Source organism: Euprymna scolopes, chromosome 33 (assembly GCF_053919585.1).
Source record: "Euprymna scolopes isolate OS-2025 chromosome 33, ASM5391958v1, whole genome shotgun sequence".
Lineage (NCBI taxonomy): Eukaryota > Metazoa > Mollusca > Cephalopoda > Sepiida > Sepiolidae > Euprymna > Euprymna scolopes.
In genome coordinates this window covers 64404052-64430551 of record NC_136514.1, presented here as the reverse complement: position 1 = coordinate 64430551, position 26500 = coordinate 64404052, and the positions used below count along the sequence as shown (strand labels likewise).

At 35.6% G+C, this 26500-nt stretch overlaps 1 protein-coding gene and 1 long non-coding RNA gene across 3 annotated transcripts in view; one reads left to right on the top strand and one right to left on the bottom strand.

The window, feature by feature from the left end:
- The window catches only part of LOC145258270 (bactericidal permeability-increasing protein-like), a 172309-nt gene that overhangs the window by 26595 nt on the left and 119214 nt on the right, over nt 1-26500 (bottom strand). For both annotated transcript variants that reach the window (XM_080116267.1, XM_080116265.1), the window contains exons 7-9: nt 21496-21587; nt 20121-20297; nt 12199-12267 (exon numbers count right to left, since the gene is read on the bottom strand). In XM_080116267.1, the coding sequence (XP_079972393.1) occupies nt 12199-12267; nt 20121-20297; nt 21496-21587 (338 nt within the window). The remainder of the gene's footprint in view (nt 1-12198; nt 12268-20120; nt 20298-21495; nt 21588-26500) is intronic.
- Nucleotides 19004-26500, top strand: part of LOC145258271 (uncharacterized) — a 131791-nt gene continuing 124294 nt past the window's right edge. Inside the window, exon 1 of the long non-coding RNA XR_013864084.1 lies at nt 19004-19132. This is a non-coding gene — a long non-coding RNA (uncharacterized LOC145258271). The remainder of the gene's footprint in view (nt 19133-26500) is intronic.

The following is a 26500-nucleotide window of genomic DNA, read 5'->3' as shown; positions in this document are numbered from 1 at the left end:
GAAGTAAATAATTATTAATACCTCTCTTCTAAGTCTACTCTCTCCAAATAAAACCTTGAAGAAAACTCAGTGAACGTTTCCTTGTGGCATATTTCTTCATTAAAAAGAATGAAGAGAATAAAAAAGAGACCCGTATAAACACTGCACAATTATGGCATCTTTCTTAATAAGTTCACCTTGGTTTAAATTTTATGCAAATTGGAGATATCTGAGGAGGTAACTTTAAAACTAGTTCTTTAGATCTTAAAAAAAATATATGGTATATTCAAAGTAAATGTAAATTCAGCAGGATCAAAATTGTGTTTTTGACTAATGTACAGATATAGCTGACATTTTCCCTTCTACTAAGATCAAAGCTATTCAAAATTTTCCAGTCCTCCGAAATATAAAAAGTTTACAGTAATTTACATATGTTTGCAGCATATGATAATTTTTACCACCATTTTACCTACTTGTGCAAGTATTCGCCAATCTCATACTAGTCTACTAACTAATATAAAAGTAAATGCAATATTGTGGTATCAGGTGATGCAATGATTGCATTTGATGATATTTAAAACAGTTTTAACAAAGACAACCGAATTGTCATATAGAGGTTGGCGATTGATGCCAGGGCTGGAGGTGTTTTTTTATAAAGTTTTTAATTCTTGGAAACTTACTTCAATCTTCTCCATTAAGCACACATTACTTATGTGGCTGTATGTTATTTCAAATATAGTCTTGTTTTCTTTTTATTTATCTTTTTTTTCCCTAAATCTTTTTTGTCAAATATACTATCATTAACCAATACTTTTTTCTTATATTTAAAACGAGAGGGGAAAAATGTCTCCCACGAAATTGAACATTTCCCAAATTATACCTGCATATTATCTGAACTCAAAAGCATGCAGCTTTTTTTTTCTCTCTCTAAAGTATGCATTACTTCTAGCTAATACTTAATGCATAACCCTAAAGGTTACTCCTTAACCAGTTTTTTTAAAAGAGTTAAAATAACCAGACTTTCCAATTTGATAAAAGTTCCATTATAGCATATTTATTATGGGGTGGGGCTGGAATGGGTGAACATTCTAGCTCGAGGTAGATAAAGGCAAAAAGTATCCATGCATTAACATGGGAGGGGAGACTATCTTCAAGTACTATCCTAAGCTGGGAATGGGGCAACGGACTTTACTAAGTAGATATCAATAAGTATTTTTTGCCTTTTTTTTTTAATGGAGAGTAGATAATGCATCTGGATGTGTTATCGGCAGCTCCAGTAAAGTATTACATTCATATCTGATTTACCTCTGCACTCCATGTTTAAAAAGGAAGTGTCCTCTATAGTATCAGATCCGACCGAATGGTTAATTGTAGGCATAGACCAATTCATACCATCTAAAAAATTCCAACAAAAACCTAACAGCCAGCCATGGTTCTCCCCAGAATGTGCTGCTGCCATCGCGCACAGAAATCACTTTTTCCATAGCTACCAACCTAATAGATGTACTGAGACTAAAGCTGCTTTCAGGACTGCCAGCAACCACTGTAAAAAGAGTCATGAAAAAATGCAAGAGAGCTATATGCTCAGTCTGTTAAATCCAAAGTAGCTGAGCAGCGGCTTGGTTCCCACCAGTTTTGGCAAAGAGCAAACAGGATCCTGAACAGAAGCGTACGTTCTATCCAAACCATCATCAATGGACCTGAGGTCATCTCGTCAGCATCAGACAAAGCCAAACTCTTTGCCAAGAACTTTGCAGCTAATTCTACCCTATGCAACGAAGGCCATCAACTCCCCGTATTTCCTCCTATAACAGACAACACGCTATGCAACATACAAATATCTGTGTGTGATGTTGCCAAGCTAATCAAGAACCTTGATTCCAATAAAGCAACTGGCCCTGACGGCATTCCAGTTATAGTGCTGAAAAAGCTCCAACCAGAACTTGCCTCCATACTTACAAAACTGTTTAAGCGCTGCCTTAAGGAGAAGTGCTTTCCAACACATTGGAAAACCTCATCAGTATGCCCTGTATTTAAGAATTCAGGTGAAAAGTCATCTCCCTCTCAGTACAGACCAATAAGTCTCCTGTGTGTCATGAGTAAGTTGTTAGAATCCATATTAAATAAAGAAGTAGTCAACCACCTCAGCAGAAACAACCTTCTAAGTGACATGCAATATGGGTTCCGCTGCACAAGATCTACAGCAAATGTGCTAACGGTTATATCTCATAGGATTAGTGAATCTCTTGGCAAAGGCTTCCTTTCCAGGATAATTGCTCTTGACATACTGAAGGCCTTCGATAAGGTATGGCATAAGGACGTACTTCACAAGATTTCCAGCTACGGTATAACTGGAAATGTTTTCTCAATCATTAAATCATTTCTCTCCGATAGGTTCACAAGAGTAATGGTTGATGGGCAGAAATCACAGGCCCACAGTATTAATGCTGGAGTCTCTCAGCGGTCCATCCTGGGCCCAACTCTTTTCCTGATCTACATTAATGATCTCCCAAAACACATACTTAAATCATTCGTTGACATCTATGCTGATGACACGACCATCTACGGCAACACATCAAAGGCTGTAAATGACAAAGTTCTCTCTAATTCTTTGATCTTGAGCATGTGATACAGTGGGGGAAGAGGTGGCTGGTCACTTTTAATTCATTCAAAACCAAGCTTCTATATTTACATCATCAACGCTCTGATCCCCACCTGGCATCAATTGAAATGGATGGCTCTCGTCTTGGGGAGGCTCCATGTTTTGACAAGCTTCTGGGCTTGACCTTTACTCCTGATCTGAAATGGAACATGTACGTCAGGTCTGTTGCTGGGAAAATGGTGGGATCCTTCTACCACTCCAGAAGATATCTCACTGATGCAGTTTTCTATCTGTATAAAAGCCAAGTACGTCCAAGGATGCAGTACTGCTGCCACATATGGGCAGGAGCTGCTAAAAACAGCCTATCCTGCCTTGACAGAGCACAAAATAGACTTCGTAGCTTAGTGGGGGATGCCCTTTTCTCTTCCCTGGAGCCTCTCTCTCACAGAAGAGATGTTGCGAGCCTGTCTTTGTTTTATCGTTATTTCCACAGCAAGTGCTCGTCTGAGCTTCAATCTCTCGTCCCCCCCACCTTGCCAATCTTTCACGATAAACACCCGTCTGGCTGAAACTACTGTCAATAATTTTCCCCACTCTTTATTTGTGCCTAAATCCAAACGTAGATTCCATGAGCAGAGCTTCTTTTTCAGAAGTGCACGACTGTGGAACTCTCTTACGTTTGCCTGTTTCCCACCTGGCTACAACTTGGATGTCTTCAAGTCAACATAAACAAACTCCTGACAAACCATCCCCTTAAGTAAGACACTCTATCAAATCTCCAATACTAATGATTACTACAATACTATCTCATTGATTACTGTTGTTACACATGGGATAAAAGGGTGGGGATTTAAGCAACAAATAACGTACGGGTATGATAAAAGATTTCTGAGAAGAATGAAAACTGTTTATCTTTGTAACACGTTGCCCAAAAGGGGGGGGGGGGTACAAGGTAATTCACGGGAAAGCAAAAACCCAAGTATTTTCTCTTTATCGCATATGTGACACAGCAAATATAATATAATAAAGCAAATCGATGGAAACGCAATAAAAAATGTGAGAAAATAACGAAATAACTTCTCCAAACGATACAAAAATAGATTTATTTAAGAAAAAAAAAGAAGAGTTTAACAAAAGAAAAAGAAATGTATTCAAAGTTATGGAAATGAGCGAAAGTCCTTTTGGTGTGTGTGTGTGTGTGTGGGGCAGGGTAATGAACGTCTTTGCACTTACAAGTTTCTTTTGTTTTCCCTTTTTTTTTGTTTCTTTTGCTGGGGTGTTTCACAACTTGACGATGACACAGTTAATCCAAGATATTTCCTTCGGTGTGGAAAAAGTTCACATGGCCATCTCACGTGTTTTCTTTTCTTGCTCGCGCATTATATATCTGTTGCTTTCGTGAGAGATAAGATATCACATCGTGCGTTCAGCACATCCATATCTCTTTCGCATGATGGGAAAAAGCCATCATCTCTTTCGTGAGGAAGTAAATTCATCACATTCTCTCGCATGACTGGAGAAGGTCACGTCGTTCACGCCTCGTGTATCCGTATCTCCTTTTCGCATGAGGGGAAGAAGTCGCCCCCCCCCCCCTCCTCCGACGAGGAGAGAGACCTTTTAACAGGTCGGCGACCCAAACTGAAAAGAGCGACTTCCGCTAGTGTCCAGTTAAAAAAAGGGAAAGGGGAAGCGATAACTCTTCCGGTCTCCCCCCTTCTTCTCTGCTTCACAATCCGGTCTAAAAATAGACTTGACAAAATCTCCAGCCGGTAAAGTCTCTGCAAGTTTTAAAGGGGTGGGGATACATTAGTAGATCCTCGCTCAGTTCCAAAACGACTACTGCACTAGCCTACCTTGTGGGAATCATGTTTTATTTTACTTCGGTGATGAAATATAAAAAACAAAAACGATATATCTCGTCAGCCTAAAATTAAATATTTAAATTTTGATTTAAATACATAGTCTAATTTAAAGATCATGTCACACTGTACACGCAATAACCCTTATTGCTGAGTGGCCTCCGGGCCTTGATAAGTGAAAAAAAAAAAGTCTTGAAGGAAGGCGTTTCTACATTTTTATGAAGCAATATGGCTCATATTCATGGAGCATTTGCTATAGTTAAAGTTTGGCCGTACTGAACCAATTTTGAGGAATTTTCCTTTGGTAATTTTGTGAATTTACCTTTGGTAATTTTGTAAAGTAGGATAGTCAGTGTTCGTCTGCTGAGATGGTGTATCACTGTGGCTACCGTAATATGATGGCCTAGCAACGACTATAATTTAGTCTGGTGACGTCATGAACATCGGTCTGTTGAAATTTGGTCACGTGTGTCATGACTAAACTGAAAGTTAGTTTAAAGTTTTGGAGGTTTAAATAAATTTAAACATGCCGTCGAGATGTATAGTTCCAAAATGCCGAGATAACTACGAAAAATGGACCAAAAGTTACTGTGTTTTCATTTCCCCCAAAAAAGGAAATAATTTACCAGTGGATTAATGCAATAAAAAGAAAGGATTTTACTCCATCTAAATATAGCAGAGTAAGTGTTAAAATGTTTGAGATATTTAAAAAAAAAAAAAAGTGCCTTTTTTTATTTTTATTTATTTATTTTTTTAGAACGTATTTTAAAATAAAAATGAAAGTATGTATATAAAAATGAATTTTACATGTAATTTATGTTATGTACTGAAATAATAAATTATTATTTAGAAACTTATTTAAAATGGGGAGTATGGTGAAAATATTATGTACTTTCGCCTAATAATTTAATAAAAGCGATATCGTAAAAACGGAATACCTTGCTTAAATAATTCTAAATAAGAAAAATCATTTATCTTTTTAGTTCAACTATTTTACTGTGCAATATTTATATCAGTGTGAAATAGATTAAACTTTTTATTTTAAGTTTATGACCATTTTTGGTATCCCAAAAGCTTATTAATAATTATTTGTGGTAAATGTCGTGACCCTGTAGGTGTCAGAATTTTGGAGAATATACTTCCAAAATAAACTATTAAAATTGTTTAAAAAAATGATAGAAATATTATTTTTATTTAAAAAAAGTGTTTACAAAATGCCGGCAATAAAAAAAATAATATTTCTATTATTTTTTTTAACAATTTTAATAGTTTATTTTGGAAGTATATTAAAGAAAATAAGCAACCCACTTTAAACGGAGAAATTACAAGTTTTGTATATGCTATTCGCAGTTTTGTGTTAGGGTTGTCAAAAATTCCCCCAAAATTCTGATACTGCTAGTGGCGCTATAAACGAAAATAACGTTTAAAATTACCGCAAACGAGTAGTTTCCAAGATATGAAGAAATGTTAGTTTTTAAAAATGGGGGATCACTTTTCTATAAAAATTTAACGTAAAATGAGCACCCTCTTTATGTCCATCGTTTTTATTTTTTAGGGCGCTTTCTTTTTAACAAATAAAAGCGAAGAAAAATCTTTATGTTGGGGGTTGGGAGTCAACGTACAATGAACAGTTTAACGTAAAATGAGCACCCCCTTCCAAAAAGTGTAAACAGAATTTTTTGTCGGGGTGAGGAGGTCAACTGTAGCTCATTTTATGTTTAGTTGTGTTCATTCCTACATCAAAGAGGCACTTCGCCTTGTTTGAGGCGAAAATGTAATTTTAAAAAAATTGCTCGTTGCCAAAAAAAAAAAAAAAAATTGGCCATAAAGTGGGTGGTCATTTTAGGTTAAATTATCCCCCCTCCCTTCTTTAACTAACATCTCTTTATATCTTGGAAACTACTAGTTTGCCGTAATTTTAAACATTATTTTCGTTTTCAGCACCCCTGAAAACCTATAAAAATGGTAATTTAAAAGGATTTATGAGGATGGACCAATTCTGCACATTTACCTTATTTTTTTTATTTTATCGTTTTTTGTCATGTAATTTTCTTCTTTTTTTTTGTATTAAGTCAAACATGGTACGATTTTCTTTTAAATTATTTCTTTAGGTATGTGAACTTCATTTTCGACCTGAAGACATACAGCGAGAGGCATCAGCATTTGATGAAAGGACTGGAAAGACAATTAGTGTTAAATTAAAAAAATCCCTATCTTAAGGATGGTGCTATTCCTCAAATATTACCAAACTGTCCCTCCTATTTATCATCATCAACCACTTTTAGAGAGTCTCCTAATGCAAAGAAAATGCGTTTAGAAAATTCTGCTCTTAAGCGTGCATTATGTGAAAGTGTTGCTGATGAGTTAGAGTTACGGAAACGTAAAACTTTCCATAATATTGAGGATTTAGGAAAAAAATTATTATAGATAACAATTATTGGACTTCTATTAGGCAAGACAATACCATCATTATATGCCATATAAAGATATGCCCATGCCCCAAAATAAAAATGTCGATGGTGATTGAACCGGACTTGACCGTTAGAGTATTCTGTAGTGATGTGGAAATGAGTGCTATAGGGGAGTATAGAATTCCTAAACATGTAACAGAGGAAAATACTCTGCAGATTTTGATGAAAAAATGGACATCGAAGAACAGGAAATGAAAACTTCTAATATTAAAATTAATCTTATCATTTTTGCTATTAGTGCAAGATGAATTATTTAAATATTTTAATGTCATTAAGTTCATATATGAACAAATTAACATAATGACAATGAATAAGTTTGATTATTCGAGTGAAATGATGGTATTTTCTTCCTTATTATATAACTGCTCCCCTAGAGGGTACAGACTGTTAAGAGACACTAAAAATGTAATTTTACCATGTTATTCAACCATTCGAAGATTAACCTTATCAATTTCTATGAATCCTGTCATTGAACAACACGATAACAATTTTCTCATGTATATTAAAAGTAAGTTCAAGTTACTAATGCAGAATGACATCACAGTATCTTTACTTGTTGATGAAATACATCTCAAACCTTATCTTGATTATAAAGGTGATAATATTGTTGGCTTAGCTAACAATAGCAATTAAACTGCCACAAGTGCATTTGCTTTTATGCTTAGCAGTGTATTCTCACAATATAAGGATGTTGTGCATGTTATGCCAACTAAATGTCTTCTAGCTAAGAACTTATTTGACATAATTAAACGTGTAATAATTGACTCAGAAGATATAGGGTTTGCGGTATTATCTGTTATAACAGATAATAATGCAATAAATAAAAAAGCTATGTCTTTCTTTTGTAGCCCATCAAGGCTTTCAATTGTATATCCCCATCTAGTTAGAACGTCTAGCCCTCTTTTCTTCTTATTCGACTCAGTACATATATTAAAATGCATTAGAAACAATTGGCTTGGCCAAAAAGATGGACGTAAATGCATGATGTTCCCAAAGTTTTTTTTATAATGGAAGTCATGAATTAGATAATATCCAAAGTGCTCCATTTTCTAGTTTACATAAACTTTATGCCCTAGAATCTCAATCACTTGTGAAATATTGCTATAAGTTGACTTCAAAAGCTCTTTCTCCGACTACTTTTGAAAGGCAAAATGTTAATTTGGTTTTGCAAATTTTCAACGAATATACTATTCAAGGTTTGCTAACCTTAGGAAAACAGGAATGCTTGCCAAATTACGCAGAAATCGCAGAATACATTCAAATATTTTATATTTGGTGGACAATACTGAATGTGAAAACACCATATAAAGGTTGTCGACTTCGTAATAAATATGCTAATCCACTTACATTAAATAGGGATAATTATAGTTTCCTAAATGTGTTCTTTGACTGGTTAGAAACTTGGAATAGCATTCCTGGAAGAACTGGTAAGTTAACAAAGGAAACATATACTGCTTTGCACCATACTACTTACACAATTTTAGAATTGACTAAATATTGTATAAATGTACTGAACATGGTGTATTACCAGGAAAGTTTCAGACAGATAACCTTGAGGCAAGGTTTGGCCAGTATCGACAACTTAGTAGAGATCAGTATAATATATCGATACGTCAGGTGTGAAAAAAAACTCAGAATGTTGTCAGTTTTAAAATTGAGCTTACCAATCGGACTATTGAATTGAAAAATTTAAAAGAAACTAGCTGAGATGAAATGACAAGGGAGCAGGAGTTACATGTTTATAAATTTGACATAGATGTAACAGAAGATGATGTTAATCAATGCAAGAAAGTACTTTATACTGTTATATCATACTTAGCAGGTTACTGCTGTCATGCAGTTTTCAAAAAACTGAAATGCAATAGCTGCAAAAATTTAATATCCGTGAGAGAGGCTGTTGAAGAAATAGCTGAATTAAACAGCTACTTTCAGGGTATTAACATGCTATACCCAAATGATATAACTAATAATTTTGTCTTATATAATTATATAATTATAAACAAACTTACAAAATGCGATTCTTTTTTACATTCGATTCATCAGAGAAAATTAGCTATGTACATAACTTTAAATATTTTGGCTGATCAAAATCGATTATTTCATGTTGACTCTTGTGATGAGGGTTACACTATTCAGCAAATTGAAAACATGCTGATATGGAGTTCATCGAATCCCCTTATAAACAATTTTTGTCGCAAAGAGAATGACAATATTATTTAAAAAATATCAGAAAAAGAAAAATTCAAACTTTTAATTAAATTCTACAACAGATTTTTGAAAAGTTTTAATATTCAATGTTTGAAATATTTCTGCCTTAGTAACTTTGTTTATACTAACATTTGTTTGAATTTAATTTTTAACTTATTATTTGTTATTCAGTTAAACTAATTGTTTGTTATTCAGTTAAACTAATTTATTGTTCGTTTTTCAATTAAACCAATTTATTGTTCGTTTTTCAGTTAAACTAATTTATTGTTCGTTTTTCAGTTATACTAATTTATTGTTCATATTTCAGTTAAACTAATTTATTGTTCGTATTTCAGTTAAACTAATTTATCGCTTGTTTTTCAGTTTTGATTTTTAAAATATTGTTTTTTGATTTAAAAAATATTTATTGTTCATTTTTATTTATTTCTATTGAATAAACTTCAGTTTCATACAAATCAAATCGTATTCCTTTTCTTTTTAAACTTTTTAACAACTTTTCTCCCTTTCAATTCGTTTTTTATTATTAATATTTTTATTATTAATATTGGATGAGTTTCAGTACAAAGTATCATGTTTATCTTTTTTAATCAAATTTTGAAGTTTTCTAACGCTTTCTGTAAAAAATGTCTGCTCATTATCGACAGTCTGTGTTCCACTTATCTTGTTTGCTAGGACCTATGGCGATGACGTCATTTTTCAGCTGACAGGCCATCTATGACGATTGCGTGAGCCTTTCTAGTCTCACACAAACTCACGCGTTCACATTTCAAGCCATATTTCTTGTCATATACATACGCGCACACAAACATACACGCACACGTACACACACATAGATATATTCGTGTACATTCGTGTACATACACTCACATTCACGTGTATATGCACACACGCTAACGTAGACACATGTACACACACATACGCGCACACATACGCGCACACATACGCGCACATGGACAACGTCACTTCCCTTTGAAGGAAATCCACACATGCACAAAAGACCACCGGAAACAACTATAAAAGAAAGAGCAATAAGCTGCTTCCTCCTGTTTCAACTCGCCTTCCGAGCTGAGTGGTCGACGAACCGTTCGCCCCTTTTGGGGCCTGTGCGCCCGTGCGCCCGCGTGCCTCACGCCACCTGCTACTATGCGTGGGGCAAGAGTCAACGGACAGTACGTACACCTTACACGTTTTCTATCTCCATGAACTGGATTGACTTTCTCACTCTTTTTTCCCTTTTGCTTTGGCCCATCAACCAGAAATGTTCGCATCCACAGCTAGTGGCCTGAAGACATTTCCATGTGGACAAGTGCCAACATGTGTGCGAAGCTTTACTGATGTCAACCCTCTATCTTTTTCTTTGTCTACACGCTGGACTGTCATTCCCATTTCCACTACATTACTCACTCCTTTTTCCATGCACAGACATGAACACGTGTTACACCTAAAAGATTCATTTTTCAACAGAAAATAAACAACATGTTTATTTTATCCATCAATTGCGTTTTTGTTTCCTTCTTTCCATTCGTTTCATTATTTTCTTTTGTAGCGAGTTAGGATATTTATATCCTGGTCCGCAACACGATGGTCACGGTATCACACGATGCCCGGACTTCTAAGAGAATTGTTTTTTTTTTTTTTTTTACCAGCCTTCAGATAAACCTTTTGATGCCGTTTCTTTTGTAGATCATTTGATAATCAAGATGGGGAAACTTATTCTACAACTCATTTGCACAGTATAAAAAGTCAGTTTATGTTTGAAGACTTTTTGAAATATATTTTCATGTGTGACTTCTACTAAGATAGATTTTCTATAGTCACTATTTTAAAAAAAATACTATAGTACCTTTTAAAATACTCAAAAGACAACAAATATTTAAACAGATTAATTTTTGTACCACTAATATTCTACTTCTTGTTCTCTTTCGGTGGAGGAGAAATCCTTCACGACTGAGACAATTTTTATTTTTGTACCTTTTCTCCACGTTAAAAAACGACCCTGGTGTCTAACTTTGTCCCGTGGGGAGGCATAGTAAATAGGTACACCATATTGTTTATTTTTGTATTAAATTATGGCAGCGCAAAACGTTTAATATATTTGACGTTTAGGTATATGTAGCATAAAAAATAAGGGTTATAAAAACAAATTTATCAAAATAGTGAACGTTTTGTGCTACTGTAGGTTAAGACAAATAACATGGCAACTTCCAAAAGCGTATCATGTGATACATACAATTTAAAATTAAATCCACTCTCAGATATTATGAACGACCAAAATAAACTTTGTATTTTCTCCTGTGCATCATTACAGTTGAGATTATGTAAGTTTAGATTTCCGTCTATTTATCCATTTATTATCCACCACTTTAATAACGTGTGCCTTTTTTGTATTGTCATGGAGGATCCACGTTTCTAAGTTATGTCCTTTGTCTATACTTTTATGTTGACTCTATAAAATGTCTAGTTCCTGATATAATGCCGACCAACTGTAAATAAAAGTTGAATGTTATATGCCAATCAACTGTTTACTTTTATCGCTCTTTTCGTTGATCATATTGTAAATAAGATACATACTCACAATAGTTTCCACGTACTAAGATAGCGAAATATTCTCAACAAATAATAATGTAAAGTGAAAACCAAGTACACATTTATAACAGCCAAATTTCTTTGAATTCAACTGTAAAAAAAAAAAAAAACACCCTCGAAGGAAGCTAAGCAGTGTATATGATAAAATGATAATTTAACAACAACTACTTGTGAAGTTTTCACATTTTTATCAACAAGTTTTCGAGAAATCATATGTACCAGTTGTACCACTACAATCCTAATTTAGATTTGAATTTGTAATAGTTTTACAAGAACAAGGAACATCGTGACCCCAAATGACTCTTTTTTATTTGTACCATCATTTGTTTCTGGGGACACACCTGCTGAAATGAGGTGTCACGCTAACTGTATTAGCATATACAGAAAGTGGAGAACGACACGCAAATCGTTATTTACTTTTGGTAAACTGACAAAATTTAACATGATAAACCAACAAAATATTTATCTTCATCATGAAATATTAAATACTTACCACAGGAATTATCGAACCAATGCAGTATTCTCCTTCTTTACAGCTGGTTTTCAACAAATGACCCGGAATCTAAAGAAAATAATATCAAAGATATACATATATAAGAATATAAATCAGTTGTAGACTGCATATCTCTGCCTGACAACGTAAGGATGGGCCAAAGTTTATCTGAGCCTTATTTTTTCATATTGTATGAAGTAATCTCAAAGTTATGACATGGAAACATTGATAACTCACAAACTTTTTCATCAACAATGTTGCATGTTGGCTTCTGTTATCAAAGAACATCAGATCCATACATCAAACTTTGAAAAATATTGGAATTGAAATTGTAGTTCTAAGTTAGACCATGACTAGACAATTGATCAAGCGATGTGGAGACTAAGATGTTCACAAACTGTTATAGCGATAAAAGGGGGGTAATAACTAAATAAAGATAGTAAGAGTTATCGCCCCTTATATATCTTTGAAAAGATTAGAAAGTTCGAGGAAAGGAAAAAAGAAACATGGTGGACATTGCCAAACAGTCAATATCGTATGTAATTAATTTAATGTTTCTACCATTAATTATGTTTTAAAATACAATGAGCTTGCCTGACATCACAATTTCTCTGACCACAACAAAATTTAGCAACAAGGATGAGATTGGATTAAATACCAGATTTCAAAAACAAAAAAACGCACATAGTCTAAAAAAAAAAAAGAATTCCAAGAAATCATTTTGGCACAAACGGGAAAAAACTTTTTCCACAAAAAATTCTTTTTGTGAACACAAACAAAAAAAGATACTTTTCCCACAATAATTTTTTTTTTGTGAACACACGGAGGGGGGGGGGGAACTAAGCGGGGAAAAAAAGGAACATTTTGTGCACAAACGAAAAGAAAAAAATCGGAATTATTTACGTCATAGATCCAAAATTATTGGATAAACCAGCAAGCTGAATTTTTAAAGGATCAAAACAAGTTAATTGAAACGTTGACGGCACAATTTCACAAACAACTAATGGAAACACCAAAATCAATTTCTCATGTTGATCATGTGGGGAGATGCACTATGCTCGTTTTTGCCCATTTAAAATTCACACATGTCACGTTGTGGACACAAGGACAGATTTTGTGGTAAAAATAACTGCAAGACTTCTAGGATGTATACTGCACAGGCAAGATGTAAAAACCACAGGAAAAAGGACGTTTCCAGAAAACCACATTGAATTCAATTTATACAACTTTCAACCTAAATTTTGAAGTTCAGAGAAAAAATATACTTGTTGAGATAAACAACATGCCAGTGAACTTTCAGTTCGATACCGCTTCGCATATCACTTTACCTTCACGTCCAACATGGGAATTGTTGGGAAAACCAAGTCTTAAGAAGACAACTCATGTTGTTTGTGGTGCATCAGGAAACAAGATACAACTAACTGGTGAGTTAAAATGCAATGTCTCTTTTAAAGAAAAAACATTTCAAGTGTGTGCTATGTTTCTGATGTATCAGCCTTGAATCTTCTTGGTTTGGATTTTATTGAAGAACTTGATCTTTTCAATTTTCCACTAAACTCAATTTTCAATTTTTTCAATATTAATGCTGCAGCAGATACTGAAACATTTTGAGAGCATACTTAAAGAAAAGTTTGGCAATGTTTTTCAAGAAGATGTTGGATATTGTTCTAAAGTTAAAGCGACTTTAAAACTGAAGTTAGATGCAAAGCCAGTCTTCAAACCAAAGCATCCGGTACCATCTGCAGCTTTAGCTACAACAGAAAAAAAATTGGATCATCTACAACTAGAAGGAGTAATCCAACTTACAAATTACTCATCCTGGGCAGCACCTATTGTCATTGTGGCAAAGTATGTCTATGTGTGGACTTCAGCACAGGACTGAATGACAGCCTGGAGACACATCCACTACCTGTACCGGAAGATCTCTTCTCAAAACTCAACAGTGGAACTTGTTTTGCAAAACTGAATCTTGCAGATGCATATCTAAAAATGGATGAAGAATTCCAAAAATCTTCTCACTATCAACACCAACAATGGATTATTTCAATTTAACCACCTTCCATTTGGGGTCAAGTCAGCTCCAGCAATATTCCAGCAAACTATGGATACAATTCTCACAGGATTGCCAAGAGTTTCCACCTACATTGGTGATATTATCGTTACAGGCACATTTTAAGAGGGACTTCTGCATCATCTGACTGTCATGCTGGATCGAATACAACAATATGGATTTCATTTAAGACCAGACAAATGTAAATTCTTCGAAACTTCTGTGATATACCTTGGATTCATATTTAACTCCAACAATGGATTATTTCAATTTAACCACCTTCCATTTGGCACGTGGCTATGTGTATTGGCCAATCATGGATAGGTAGTTTGAGGAACTTGTAGAAAGTTAACCAAATATCAACTGTTTATGAAGTCTCTTCAAAAAACAACGTTGCATACATGGCCTACCTCAGAAACTCTATCGTCATGACTACTGTAGCAGAAGTAGCAATAACTAAAATGAGGGGAAAAAGAGCTTACCTCGGGTATGTCTGTTGTGTCACCGGTTGGGGGGAAAAAGAGAATTCCAAGATGGCGTCCAGGGTTTTTTATTAGCATTTACCCCATGCAACTCTCGGAAAATCACGTTTCTTTCTCATGTGATTATGCAAATGGATAATTCCCGGCCACTATAAAAGCAGGAGGCTAGAGACGAGTCAGCAGCGTCCTGAAAATTGTGTGTGTGGGTGTTTCTGGCGATTGGAGTGTGTCTTCTTTTACCACGGTTATCACGGACAGGAATTCCCTCTCTTCTGGAGGTGGGCGATATTGACTATTTTGAAGTTGTACTGTTGCTGACAGAACATTTATTTTTTTTTTGCCTACTACATTTTTGTTTCAACTACACATGGACTTTGCAGGACCAATTAATGGACGACATTACTTAATATTGGCTGATACTTTCAGTAAGTGGTCAGAAGATGATGAATATTGGCTGATACTTTCAGTAAGTGGTCAGAAGTCTTCCTGATGAACCATACTACATCAAATGAAAGTGTAAAGCAACTACAAGAAATGTTCATTGGTCATTCCTGAAATTTTAGTTTCTGATGTTGTTATGGTGTTAAATGGTAATAAAACAAAAGAAATACAGGACTTTTAGAAACAAACATGTACCCACCTTTCAGAATGATTTGTTATTTTTATAACTCTTGAAAAACACTCTTTTACCTGACATGAAACGTTTACTAGGTACACAAGTAGTCACTAGTGGCCTTGATTGTTTGGGTAAGAGCTTGTCAAAAACGGATCCTACTTTCCACGCAAACATCGTTTCTGCAGGTGAGACTGCCCTTGGTGTGTTCAGGTTGGGTGTAATCCTATACACGTGTAGAAATTGTTGAAGTGCTTCATCTGTTGGGGTCCCTTGAGCCTTCTTCAGTGTGTCCACAAAGCGTTCCGCTTGCCCTTCGACCTACGATGGTATAGGGGAGTGGTGATATGATTAATAAATAATAATACGTATCACAAAAACTTTTGAACTCAACAGGCGTAAACTGGGTTCCATTATCACTTACGATGCAATCGACTACACCGAAATGTGCAAACAGTTCATGTAAGCAATTTATAGTCGTTCCAGTTGTTGGTCTTCTGCACCTCAATACCTCAGGCCACTTGCTGTAACTATCGACTATGATTAAGTAATCATTGTCTTCGAGTAGATCTGCAAAATCGGTGTGCACCCTAGACCATGGCTAGTCAGTCTTCGGCCAAGGTTTAAACGTAATAGGTGGTGATTTAGCCACAAGGGCACAGCCTGTGCACGAGTCTATCCTCTCATTGATGTCCTTGTCCATATTAGGCCAGTAGACATAGCTCCTCATCAAACTCTTCATACGATTTTCCCCAGTGTTTCCTGTGTGAAAATCCTATAGAATTAGTTTTTGGAGACATTTGAGAATAACCGCTCTTTCCCCATATAGGAAAACTTCATTGCAAAGCAAAAATACTTCCGAAACATCGCCCTTTATGGCGATCTTATTTTTTATGTCACAGATGAAGTCATCCTTGTCTGCTTGCCTTTTAATCTCCGGTAGAGACACCGACAGTTCTCTGATTGTGTTGCCCATCATCGTTTTTATTTCCCCGTCTGTCCAAAAAGTGGCAATGATGGAATCTTCAAACGGATCCCTTTTCAATAATATCAGCCTAGAAAGGCTATTCGCATGGCTAATTTGTTTTGAAGACAAGTACTCCAGGGTGAAATCATAATTCAGTAATAATGTACCCCATCTCAACAGTCTATTCGCCATATATGTTAGTAAGCCTTTTTTGGAACCAAAAATCGTGAGCAACGGCTTATGATCCGTCTGTAAATTTTCTGCCATGTGAATACCTCCGAAACTTTGTCACAACGAATATAATACTCAAGGCTTCTTTTTCAATTACTGTCTTTCGGCTGTTAGTAACATTCTTGATGCATGTGCAATCGATTTCCTAGTACCGTCAGGCATTATATGAAGTATGCAAGATCCCACACCAAATAAGCTTGCATCGCACGCTACTATTATTCTCTTTCTTCAGCAGTTCATTTAGTGGGGCGTGCAAATCATGCATATTCTTGATGAAGACTTGGTAGAAATTAGCCAGGCCCAGAAAGCTTTGTAGTGCTTGCACGTTATTGTTCTTTATGGCTTCCGTCCTCTCAGGATCAGGGTGTCTGTCATCTTCATCAATAATGTGACCTAAGTAACGTAGGAAGTCACACTTTGCTTCTTTTACTTTCAAACCGAAATTTTGAATTCTTTCAAAAACTTCATGTATGTGTTTTTGGTGCTCATCTGTGGATTTACTGACAATATCATCCAAGTAGGCACAAGCAAAATCGAGGCCACCCAGCATGGTGTCCATGATCTGCTGGAAAATTGCAGATGCGACCTTGACTCCGAAAGCTAACCTTTCAAACTTGTAGAGTCCCCTGTGTGTATTTATACTGAAGAGTTTTGAACATTCTGCCTCAGCAGGGATCTGCAAATATGCGTCGCTGAAATCCACCTTAGAAAATACTTTACCACCGTTTAATTTGTTGAATATCTTCTCTGGTGTGGGGAGTGGATAGTGGTAATCTTTGAAGGCTGCGTTCAGACCTGTGGAGAAATCCGCACATACAAGAATCTGGTTTGTTTTCTTGTTTGTTTTAGGGGCTGTCCAATCACTGCTGCTTACTTTTGATAGTATTCTGGCCTCTTCTAGCCGATCCAATTCCTTGTCGATTTTCTCTGTTGCTGCAAATGGGGCGTTTCATTTCTTCTTGAAAACGGGCAGAGTATTTTCTTTTAGTTCGAATCTTGCTATAGTCTTTTTACATTTTCCTAGTCCTGGTGAGAATACTTCTGACAATTTCCCTTTTAACTCATTCTTCAGTTGTTGCGCTTCCGTAGATGAGTCTTCTACTGTATGACAGAATTTATTCATAGGTTGGTCCTACAATTCGAATCGCTCCATCCAGTCAATACTAAAGAGGTTTTTGGATGTCCTATGTACATACACTTTCACTTTTTTAGTTACACCATTTAAGGTCACCGGGAATGTGAGCTCTCCATCAAATTCCACTTTATTGTCTGTCACAGCTCAAGCTGATTTCTTCGTTTTCCACATGGTTGGTTTACTTAGCCCTTCCCACGTCTTAAGGTTAATTATGGCCAGGTCTGATCCGGAATTCAATTGCAGATGCAAATTTTTATTTGCAATGTTTGCACTGAATATTTGTGCTTGTTCTTATCTAAATCTGAGTCGGATCTAGTTCTTCCTGCACGGGATCGCTTTGTAGCCCTTCTTACCACATTCGTTGCAGTACTTATCTTTGTAAAAACATTGACTCAACTAATGTTTTCTGCTGCAGCGATAGCACGGGCTTGTAGGGGATCTGGGTTTTGTGACTGGGTGGTACTTATTAGGTGTAGTCTGAGTTTTCTTACTTCCAGCTTTGCTTTTTCGAGGTGAGTATTTTTCCAGTCTGAAGGTTGTCCTTCTAATGAATGTTGCACCTGACTCCTTGACGTGTCTTGAGTTGTTCCTTACACAGACTACCCGTTGACAATCCTTGGCCAACTTCTGAAGTCTAGAGAGAACACGTCATCTAATCTCAGCGTTTTTGGATGAGCCTGCGCAAAATTAAACACTTGAAGTCATCTGCTGATAAGTCAGACAGACGAAAATCATCGCAGTGTTTATTCACTGACTCAAAGGTCAGGTAATCGTCGTCGTCGCTTTTTTGCAGGTTCAAGCACTTCCATACTTCCATCTTTTATGCATAGTATTCGGGCTGAACAGTTTGGATAAAAGTTTGACCGCTTCAGAGAATTCCAATTCACTCGTCTTCCTGGGGAGAATATAATCCACAAACTTGCTATGATCTGTGATCCCTAATTTTCTCAAAAGTAGGTGAATTTTTTAGCGTTGCTCCACTCTTGACAATCCACAGTGAATAGGTCCTTATATCTCTGATAGAAAGTGTCAAACGTCCCATCCAACTCTGGTTGGTAGTTGAACGTTTCTATAGCATTCCATATTGTACTTTGGGAAAAAGCAAAGCTGTCATCCCTGTGTCCCGTTCTATCAAACATTTTTAACAATAGCTCTTCTTGTTTCTGTTGTTTCCTACAAGCATCATATTTCAAAATTATGTTATAGCGATAAAAAGGGGAATTATCCCCCTTTATAGATCTTTGAACTGACTAGAGAGTTCGAGGAAGAGAAAAAAAGCAATATGCCTGACATTCAATATCGTCTGTAATTAATTTAATGTTTCTGTCACGAATTTATTGTGCTTAAAAATACAATGAGCTTGTCTACTTGTCTACTTGTTATCCAATAATCCTGACACTGCGATTTCACAACACAAGCAAACTCAACTGAAAACCTAACCTTCTCCATGGTGGAGGTAAGTATATGTGAGAAAGTCTGTTTATTTCATATAATGTTTTCTTTATCTTTATGTGTTTTTCTTGTTCTATACACGATTTCTGTGTGATAAACGTTCACTTACCTGAAAAAAAAAAGACAATTAAGATGATTAGTTCACCATTTAAATTAAAAACACAAGTTAGTTTTTCTTTATGAGAACTAAAAGAAACGATCATGGCAATTCGTTACTTTACTTAAGGTTAAGAACTTGCTAGTGAGTCAGTGTCAACAAGGGAAAACTAACTCGAGAAAGAAGAAGGGGAAAAGAGGAATCAGAGAGAGAGAGAGAGAGAGAGAGAGAGAGAGAGAGAGAGAGAGAGAGAGAGAGAGAGAGAGAGAGAGAGAGTTTTGTAGAAGAAAGGCAAGATCATTCATAAATTAAAAGCCAATAGCATTTTTAATCACTTTCCAAAACTGTTCCTAGTGTCCCTAACATTATTGGTGTTACAGCAGTTCTTATGTTCCAATATCTCTTTAGCTCTCTAGCAAATTCCATATATTACTTAGTTTTTCTTCTTCTTCTTCTTCTTCTTCTTCTTCTTCTTATTATTATTATTATTATTATTATTATTATTAATATTATTATTATTATTGCTGGTGGTGGTGGTATGCATAACAGAATAGTTAAAATAAAAAAACGAATACTGGAAAAATTAATCCATTTATTATGAATTATTATTCGTGTATCGAAAATAAAATGAAATACCAGGGAATCAAAATGTCATTAAAACTCATTACTTTTTAATTAATGGATAAAGTTAATATGAGATTTGATGGGTAAAGTTAATATGAGATTTAAATAAAAGTAGTAAGTCTGATTTCTAATTTATGTACTTAATGATATAAAGATTAAATAATAAAAAAGAAAAAATAGTTTAACAAATGTGATTTCACTTGTGAAATGAATTCAACTCTTTTGAATGAAGATTCTTGAAAATTTGTAATTCCTGTTTTGTATGACTTACTTCTTGGTCAGTGACTTCGAACGAAAGCATGTCGTGTGTGAAGGCAGCCCGACAATAACTGTTGAAAAGGTGATCAGAAATCTGCAGATAAAGCATCTTGTCAACATCGACTAAAGGAGGAAGCGTCTGGGATAAAAAGGGAAGTTCTTCCGCTTCGCCTTTCCATTTGATGTCGCCCTGAAATAAACAACAAATAATGAAATACGAAGTAGAAGGAAACAAAATAAGTAAAATATCGGATATTTATAGGAATTTTCTAGATTTGTATTTAATTTTATTACTTGAACTACTGTTCACATCTTGAACTACTGTTCACATCTTGAACTACTGTTCACATCTTGAACTACTGTTCACATCTTGAACTACTGTTCACATCTTGAACTACTGTTCACATCTTGAACTACTGTTCACATCTTGAATGGATAAAAGTGATAAACGGAAACGTTTCATTTATTACTAGTTTGTCTACTACAAACGATGAAGACAGTTATCAGAGATGTTAAAGATACAGAATATCATCTGAATGTATATTTCAAAGAAACGAACAGATGAAGTACTGTAAAATGTTGATAGAATTAAAACCCTATACTATAATAACTAATAAACGATTAAGAAATTAGGATATAGTTCCAAAATACATCTTGATAAATTCACTACTTACAAAATAAAAACATATATTTTTGAGCAAACAGAATCTTCAGAGAAAATAGAATTTTGAAAGTGTGCGATGGTCAGGTGACAGTTTTCCCCTGCAAATGAATCTCACTTGAATAGTTTCAGATTACTAAAATATTCCTGATTAAGCTCAAATGCATCAACCATTATTAAAGATATAAAAGCAGGAAGCAAAAATTCTCTCTTGATAGTCATTAAGCAGACTGTCATGCACATGTTTAAAATAGTGGAAAATTAGAAAAATATAATTGTGGCAGAATTCCTGTGTATTACTTCTCCTTTATTCATAAGGAACATGATTGCTCCTTTTCATAGAGCATATGAGACCAGTAAGAAAAGGTAAGACCAAAAAAATGACTAGCTATCTGAGAGTCCCGTTCTAAACTGTGACCAGAAAAGATATGCTAAAACTGTGGCATATAGAGTAATGTGTGATATGACAATCTGGCTTAAACCTACAGTCAGAAGAGCATAACCCTCGTATTGCATGGGTGATTCGGGTCTTTTTTTGTACTTCGAATTGAAGATTTCATTCTCTTATTGCTTAATATAAGTCAAGGGAGATAACTTGAATATTGTTAAAAGGAAATAACTCCTGAATATACTGAATAAGTCATGTTTTATAAATAATCCCATGCAAAACTATAAATAGAGAGTAAAGATAATGGCGAGAAGATTCTATGTCTTTTGTTTACTACACCTTGTGATAGAGTTCCATATGTTCAGATGTGATGTAGGGCTGCTCTCGTATATGGTAATCCATTTCATAGTAATTGTGCACTGTCACACTCACTGGAATCATAGAGAAAAAAATCACACAAACATCAATATCTACACAAAAGTATAAATGTCAATTATTTAAATCTATTTCAAACATTCATAAACCTTTTAAAGCATTTATTAGAAAATATTTATATAAATTCTTGGTTATGTTATGTTGTTTATGGAAAAGTGACTCAGTTAATGCCATTTTTAGACCTGTTTTTGTTGGATGATGTAGGCGATGAACGGCCGTTGTCTTCTATGACCATATCAGGAAAGGGTGATGTCATAGCTGGATATGAGTAAAATGACTTCCTTTTGCGGTTTGCTCCTTCTTTCTTTATATGCTTTTTTATTATATGTAGAACTTGCTTGGAGTTGGACATCAGCGGCTTGTGTCAAAACTGCAGGGAGCATCTCTCACCCTGAGGTATTTAAAACAACCACAGTTCACTAAAATTAAGACTAGTGAACTTTATCTGTCTGATTTGAGAACAGTTTCTTTCACAATGTTCAACACCCTTCAAATCAAAGATGGCGGACTGAGAGACCATGATCTCTACCACCATTGTTGTCACATGAAAAACTAGTCAGGACATATTAATTTGTGAACCTTCACCTAAGCAACGACTTGGTCACCTATAATATACAACCTAGTAAGTCACATAAGTAGATGGATTTTGAACAGGTTGATCCGAATCTACAAACAAACAAACAAACAAACAAACAAACAAACATTGATAATCGCTTAGGAAATTAAGAATCCAAAAATGGAGGTAACTTTAAAAATTATAATTCTTTGATCAAACAATTTCTAAATGTTGATGAAATTATTTTATTTGATAAACATGTTTTTAACACTAAAATGCATATATTATAAATTCATGAATTAAAATTAGGTGAGAATCATATTGATTTTATGATTTTCAATCATGTATAATAATAATAATAATAATAATAATAATAATAATAATAATAATAATAATAATAATTGTTGTGTCGTGGAACAACAGTGAAAATAAGAACAATCAAGTCGAGGTTCGGTTAAGGAACAAGTGTATTAACAATAAAAAATAGGAAAGCATGTATATCTGCTGGGCACTCGGTTAGCAGTTGAAGTGCAGTCGCATCTCTCTCACCAGTGTTGGAATTACTAGCACTATTTATAGTGCTAATCGGTGTAAATTCCTCTGTCAAGGAAGGCCGGCATAAGAACAACAACGACGACAACAATAATGATAATAATAATAATAATAATAATAATAATAATAATAATAATATTGATGATAATAATAATAATGATAATGATGATAATAATAATAATAATAATAATAATATTGATAATAATAATAATGATAATGATGATAATAATAATGATAATGATAATAATAATAATGATAATAATAATAATAGTAATAATGATAATGATGATGATGATGATGATGATAATAATAATAATAGTGATAATAATGATAATAATAATAATGACAATAATAATAATAATAATAATAATAATAATAATAATAATAATAATAATAATTCTGATTTCGTTTATGAACGTCTCTCTGGAAAGGGATTGGATTCATTTCCAGAGGATTTCCCTTAATCCCGGCTTCAAACCAGGAGCTTCAAAGATCAAGGATTTTCCTAAGGATGTTGGTGGTACCTATAATTTCAGAGGTTTGGAGGCCATTTAAAACATTGGGGATTTGTAGTTTTTTCAGTTGTCCTTCCAGACGACGTGATACTACTCCTAGTGTATCAACTATGACTGGGATCATTTGTGTTTTAACCCCGTGTATACGCCTTATTTTCAAGGCCAATGGAGCATAATTGCTCCACTTCTCATTCTCCTTCTCTCTCACATTCCTGTCCCAGGGTACTGAAAAGTCTACAATCTGCCAGTTTTTTTAAACCTTGTCAATGTTCCAATTGCTTGGTCGTTATGACACTTTTGTCCCACCATACCTCTACTTTGCCATCCTCACTTGTTCTCACTTCATCAGGCACCTCCTCAAACCATTTTCCAGCACACTTCACCCCAACCCTCTTATACACCTCCCAATATATCCGGAGTCTCATGCGATCATGTCTTTTGCGGTACTCTCTCTGGGCCAGTCCACTACACCCTGCTGCAAGGTGCGCAATTGACTCTGAGGTCTTACCACAAATCCGGCATTCTGCAGCAATTTCCTCTCCTAGAACCACTTTTTTGAACAATCGTGTTCCTAATGCCCGCAATTGTGCTGCACAAACAAAAGCTTCAGTACTCTGAGCCAGATACCCAGCTCTAAGCCATTGCCATGATCTTTCATCAGCCACTTCTACTATATCCTGGAACAACTTTCCATGCATTTTCTTCCTAGCCAGTTCCTCTGCCCTTTCTCTATCCATACGTTTCACATAATCAGCCTCCACTTCATTGGCCACAACCTTAAGCATCCACTCCCCACTTCTAACCACATGCTCCTTCAACGACATCTCCTTGGTTCTAACACAATCTTTTACACTTTTCAATCCTCTCCCACCATCTTTCCTCTTTTGATACAGCCTTGCTACGCTACTTCGAATGTGAAATATACCAAACATTGCTAAAACTTTTCTTGTTTTGATATCCATGGCATGCAAATCCTTGTCAGACCATTCTAAAATTCCCACACTGTATCTCAAAACACTGACTGCCCATGCATTTACTGCTTTCATTAGATTTCGTCCATACAGTTTCGACTTTGCAATTAGTTTCACTCTTCTAAGATACTCCTTCCTGACTTTTTCTTTCATTTCTCTGTTCATGATGCCTACACCCTCCAGCACTCCTAAATACTTATATCCTGTATCTTCTATTTCTTTCATGATTTCTCCATTTGGCAGCACTATTCCATTCGAATGAACCTTTACTCCTCTTTTCATCACCAGCACCGCACATTTACTAATCCCAAACTCCATCCCAATGTCTCCTGAGTATGTCCCCACAAGTTCTACCAGTCTCTCCATTTCCTTTTCATTTCTACCGAATATTTTCAAATCATCCATAAACTGTAGATGGTTGAGGCTTCTGTCACCAGATCCAGTTTTTCTCTCTTCGAGAGGATGCTCAGTGGCACCATTATCATTACAAAAAGAAGTGGCGATAACGAATCTCCTTGAAATATCCCACGTTTAATGGCAACCTGCCCCATCTCCTCTCTGTTTGCTGTCAGCACCGTTTTCCATTGAGCCATACTTGTCTCCAAAAAACCTACCACATTCTTAGCAATCAATAGTATTTCACGTATCCATGAATGAAGAACCATGTCATAAGCCTTTCTGTAATCGATCCATGCTACGCTTAGATTCTCTTCTTCTTCTTCTTCTTCTTCTTCTTCGCATCCTGCATTATTGCTTTATCAATTAGTAGTTGCTCTTTAGTACCTCTCGAGCCTTTCCGGCACCCCTTTTGTTCATCAGGAAAAACACCATTACTCTCTAAATGTTCATAAATTTTCTCTGCAAATATTCCAGTCAACAGTTTCCACATCAATGGCAGACATGTAATTGAGCTATAATTATTGGCATCTGTTCCTTTTGCAGGATCTTTCCTAATCAGTGTTGTTCTTCCATTCACAAGCCAATCAGGGACATCTCCCGACTCTACAACCCTTTGCAAACAGCAGCTATAAGTGGATAAAGGCATGGGAACTGTTTAAACCAGAAGCCCATCACTTCATCTGGACCAGGTGCCTTCCAGTTTGTCATCCTTCGTGTGCCAGCTTTAACGTCATCGATGGTTATCTCAACGTTCTTCATCTGCTGCATTTCTGATAGCTTTTCTCTGACCTCTCCCAACCAGCTAGCCTTCTCATTATATCGCCCTTCGACGGACCAAATCCCACTCCAGAACTTCCTTGCATCTTTTGCATTTGGAGTGTTGTTATTTCCCGCCTGTTTACTACCATTTAATTCTTTATACAGCTGAGACTGATTGTTCCGGAAAAGGTTGTTCTGCCGAAATGCAACACTTTTTCCAACAAACTTCCTAATTTTTATACTACCAGTGTGGACCTTCTCTTCCAACATTGTTAGAACGTTCATCGTTCCCTTTTCCAGCAATCTATACCTCCTTTCAAGCTCGTCCTTAGCTTTCTGTCCTAGTTTAACTCCTTTTCTTATTTCTTCGATTCTACCAATGTCTTTCCGCCACCATTTAAGACTTTCTTCAAGCCGCCTCTGCCAGTGTGGCCTTCTATCCTTCATTTTTCCCTTTTTCTTCTGTAATAAGCCAAGACGATTCGCAATAACGTATGACGCTGCAGTTAAGTTCCGTAATCGATATGTTCTTTCTTATGATGTTGTGAATTACTCCTTGAATTATTTTTACCTCGTTTTTCACCTTCCGCCTATCACTACTCTTCATACTTGGAATCTCCATGATATCGTCTCTAAGAAGAACCTCTCTTAACTTCTGAAGTACTTCTTTTTTTACAGAAGTCAAAGTTCGAACTTCATCACCACTTCTCCATACATCTGCTCCTTTCACTGGCTTCATTGTCTCAGAGTCAATGATCTCATCTGTCTTAGATCCTTCAAACTCTTTCTCATAACTTCTCCTAACCATAGGATTCCATACCTCCTCAGTTGTCCGCCTCCCATCATCGCTTACATTTCCCTTCTGCACTTCCACTCTCTCAGTTCTTTCATCAGAGCTAGTTTCATCAATTTTACTTTCGTTATTCATTTCATTCCTAACCATCCATTCAATCTCTTCTCTTGCAATCACTGAAAGTAGGTTGTTATTTTTAATTTGCTTTAACTGGGATACCAAACTCGCGACACTTCTAGGTCCCCCTCCTCTCGATTCCCATTCTTCCTTCATTTTTTGGATATATCCACCAGATTTGGTAATTCCACTTCTTACAAAGCAATTACCACAGGACTCTTCTTTCCTCATCCGTCCATGTTTTTTT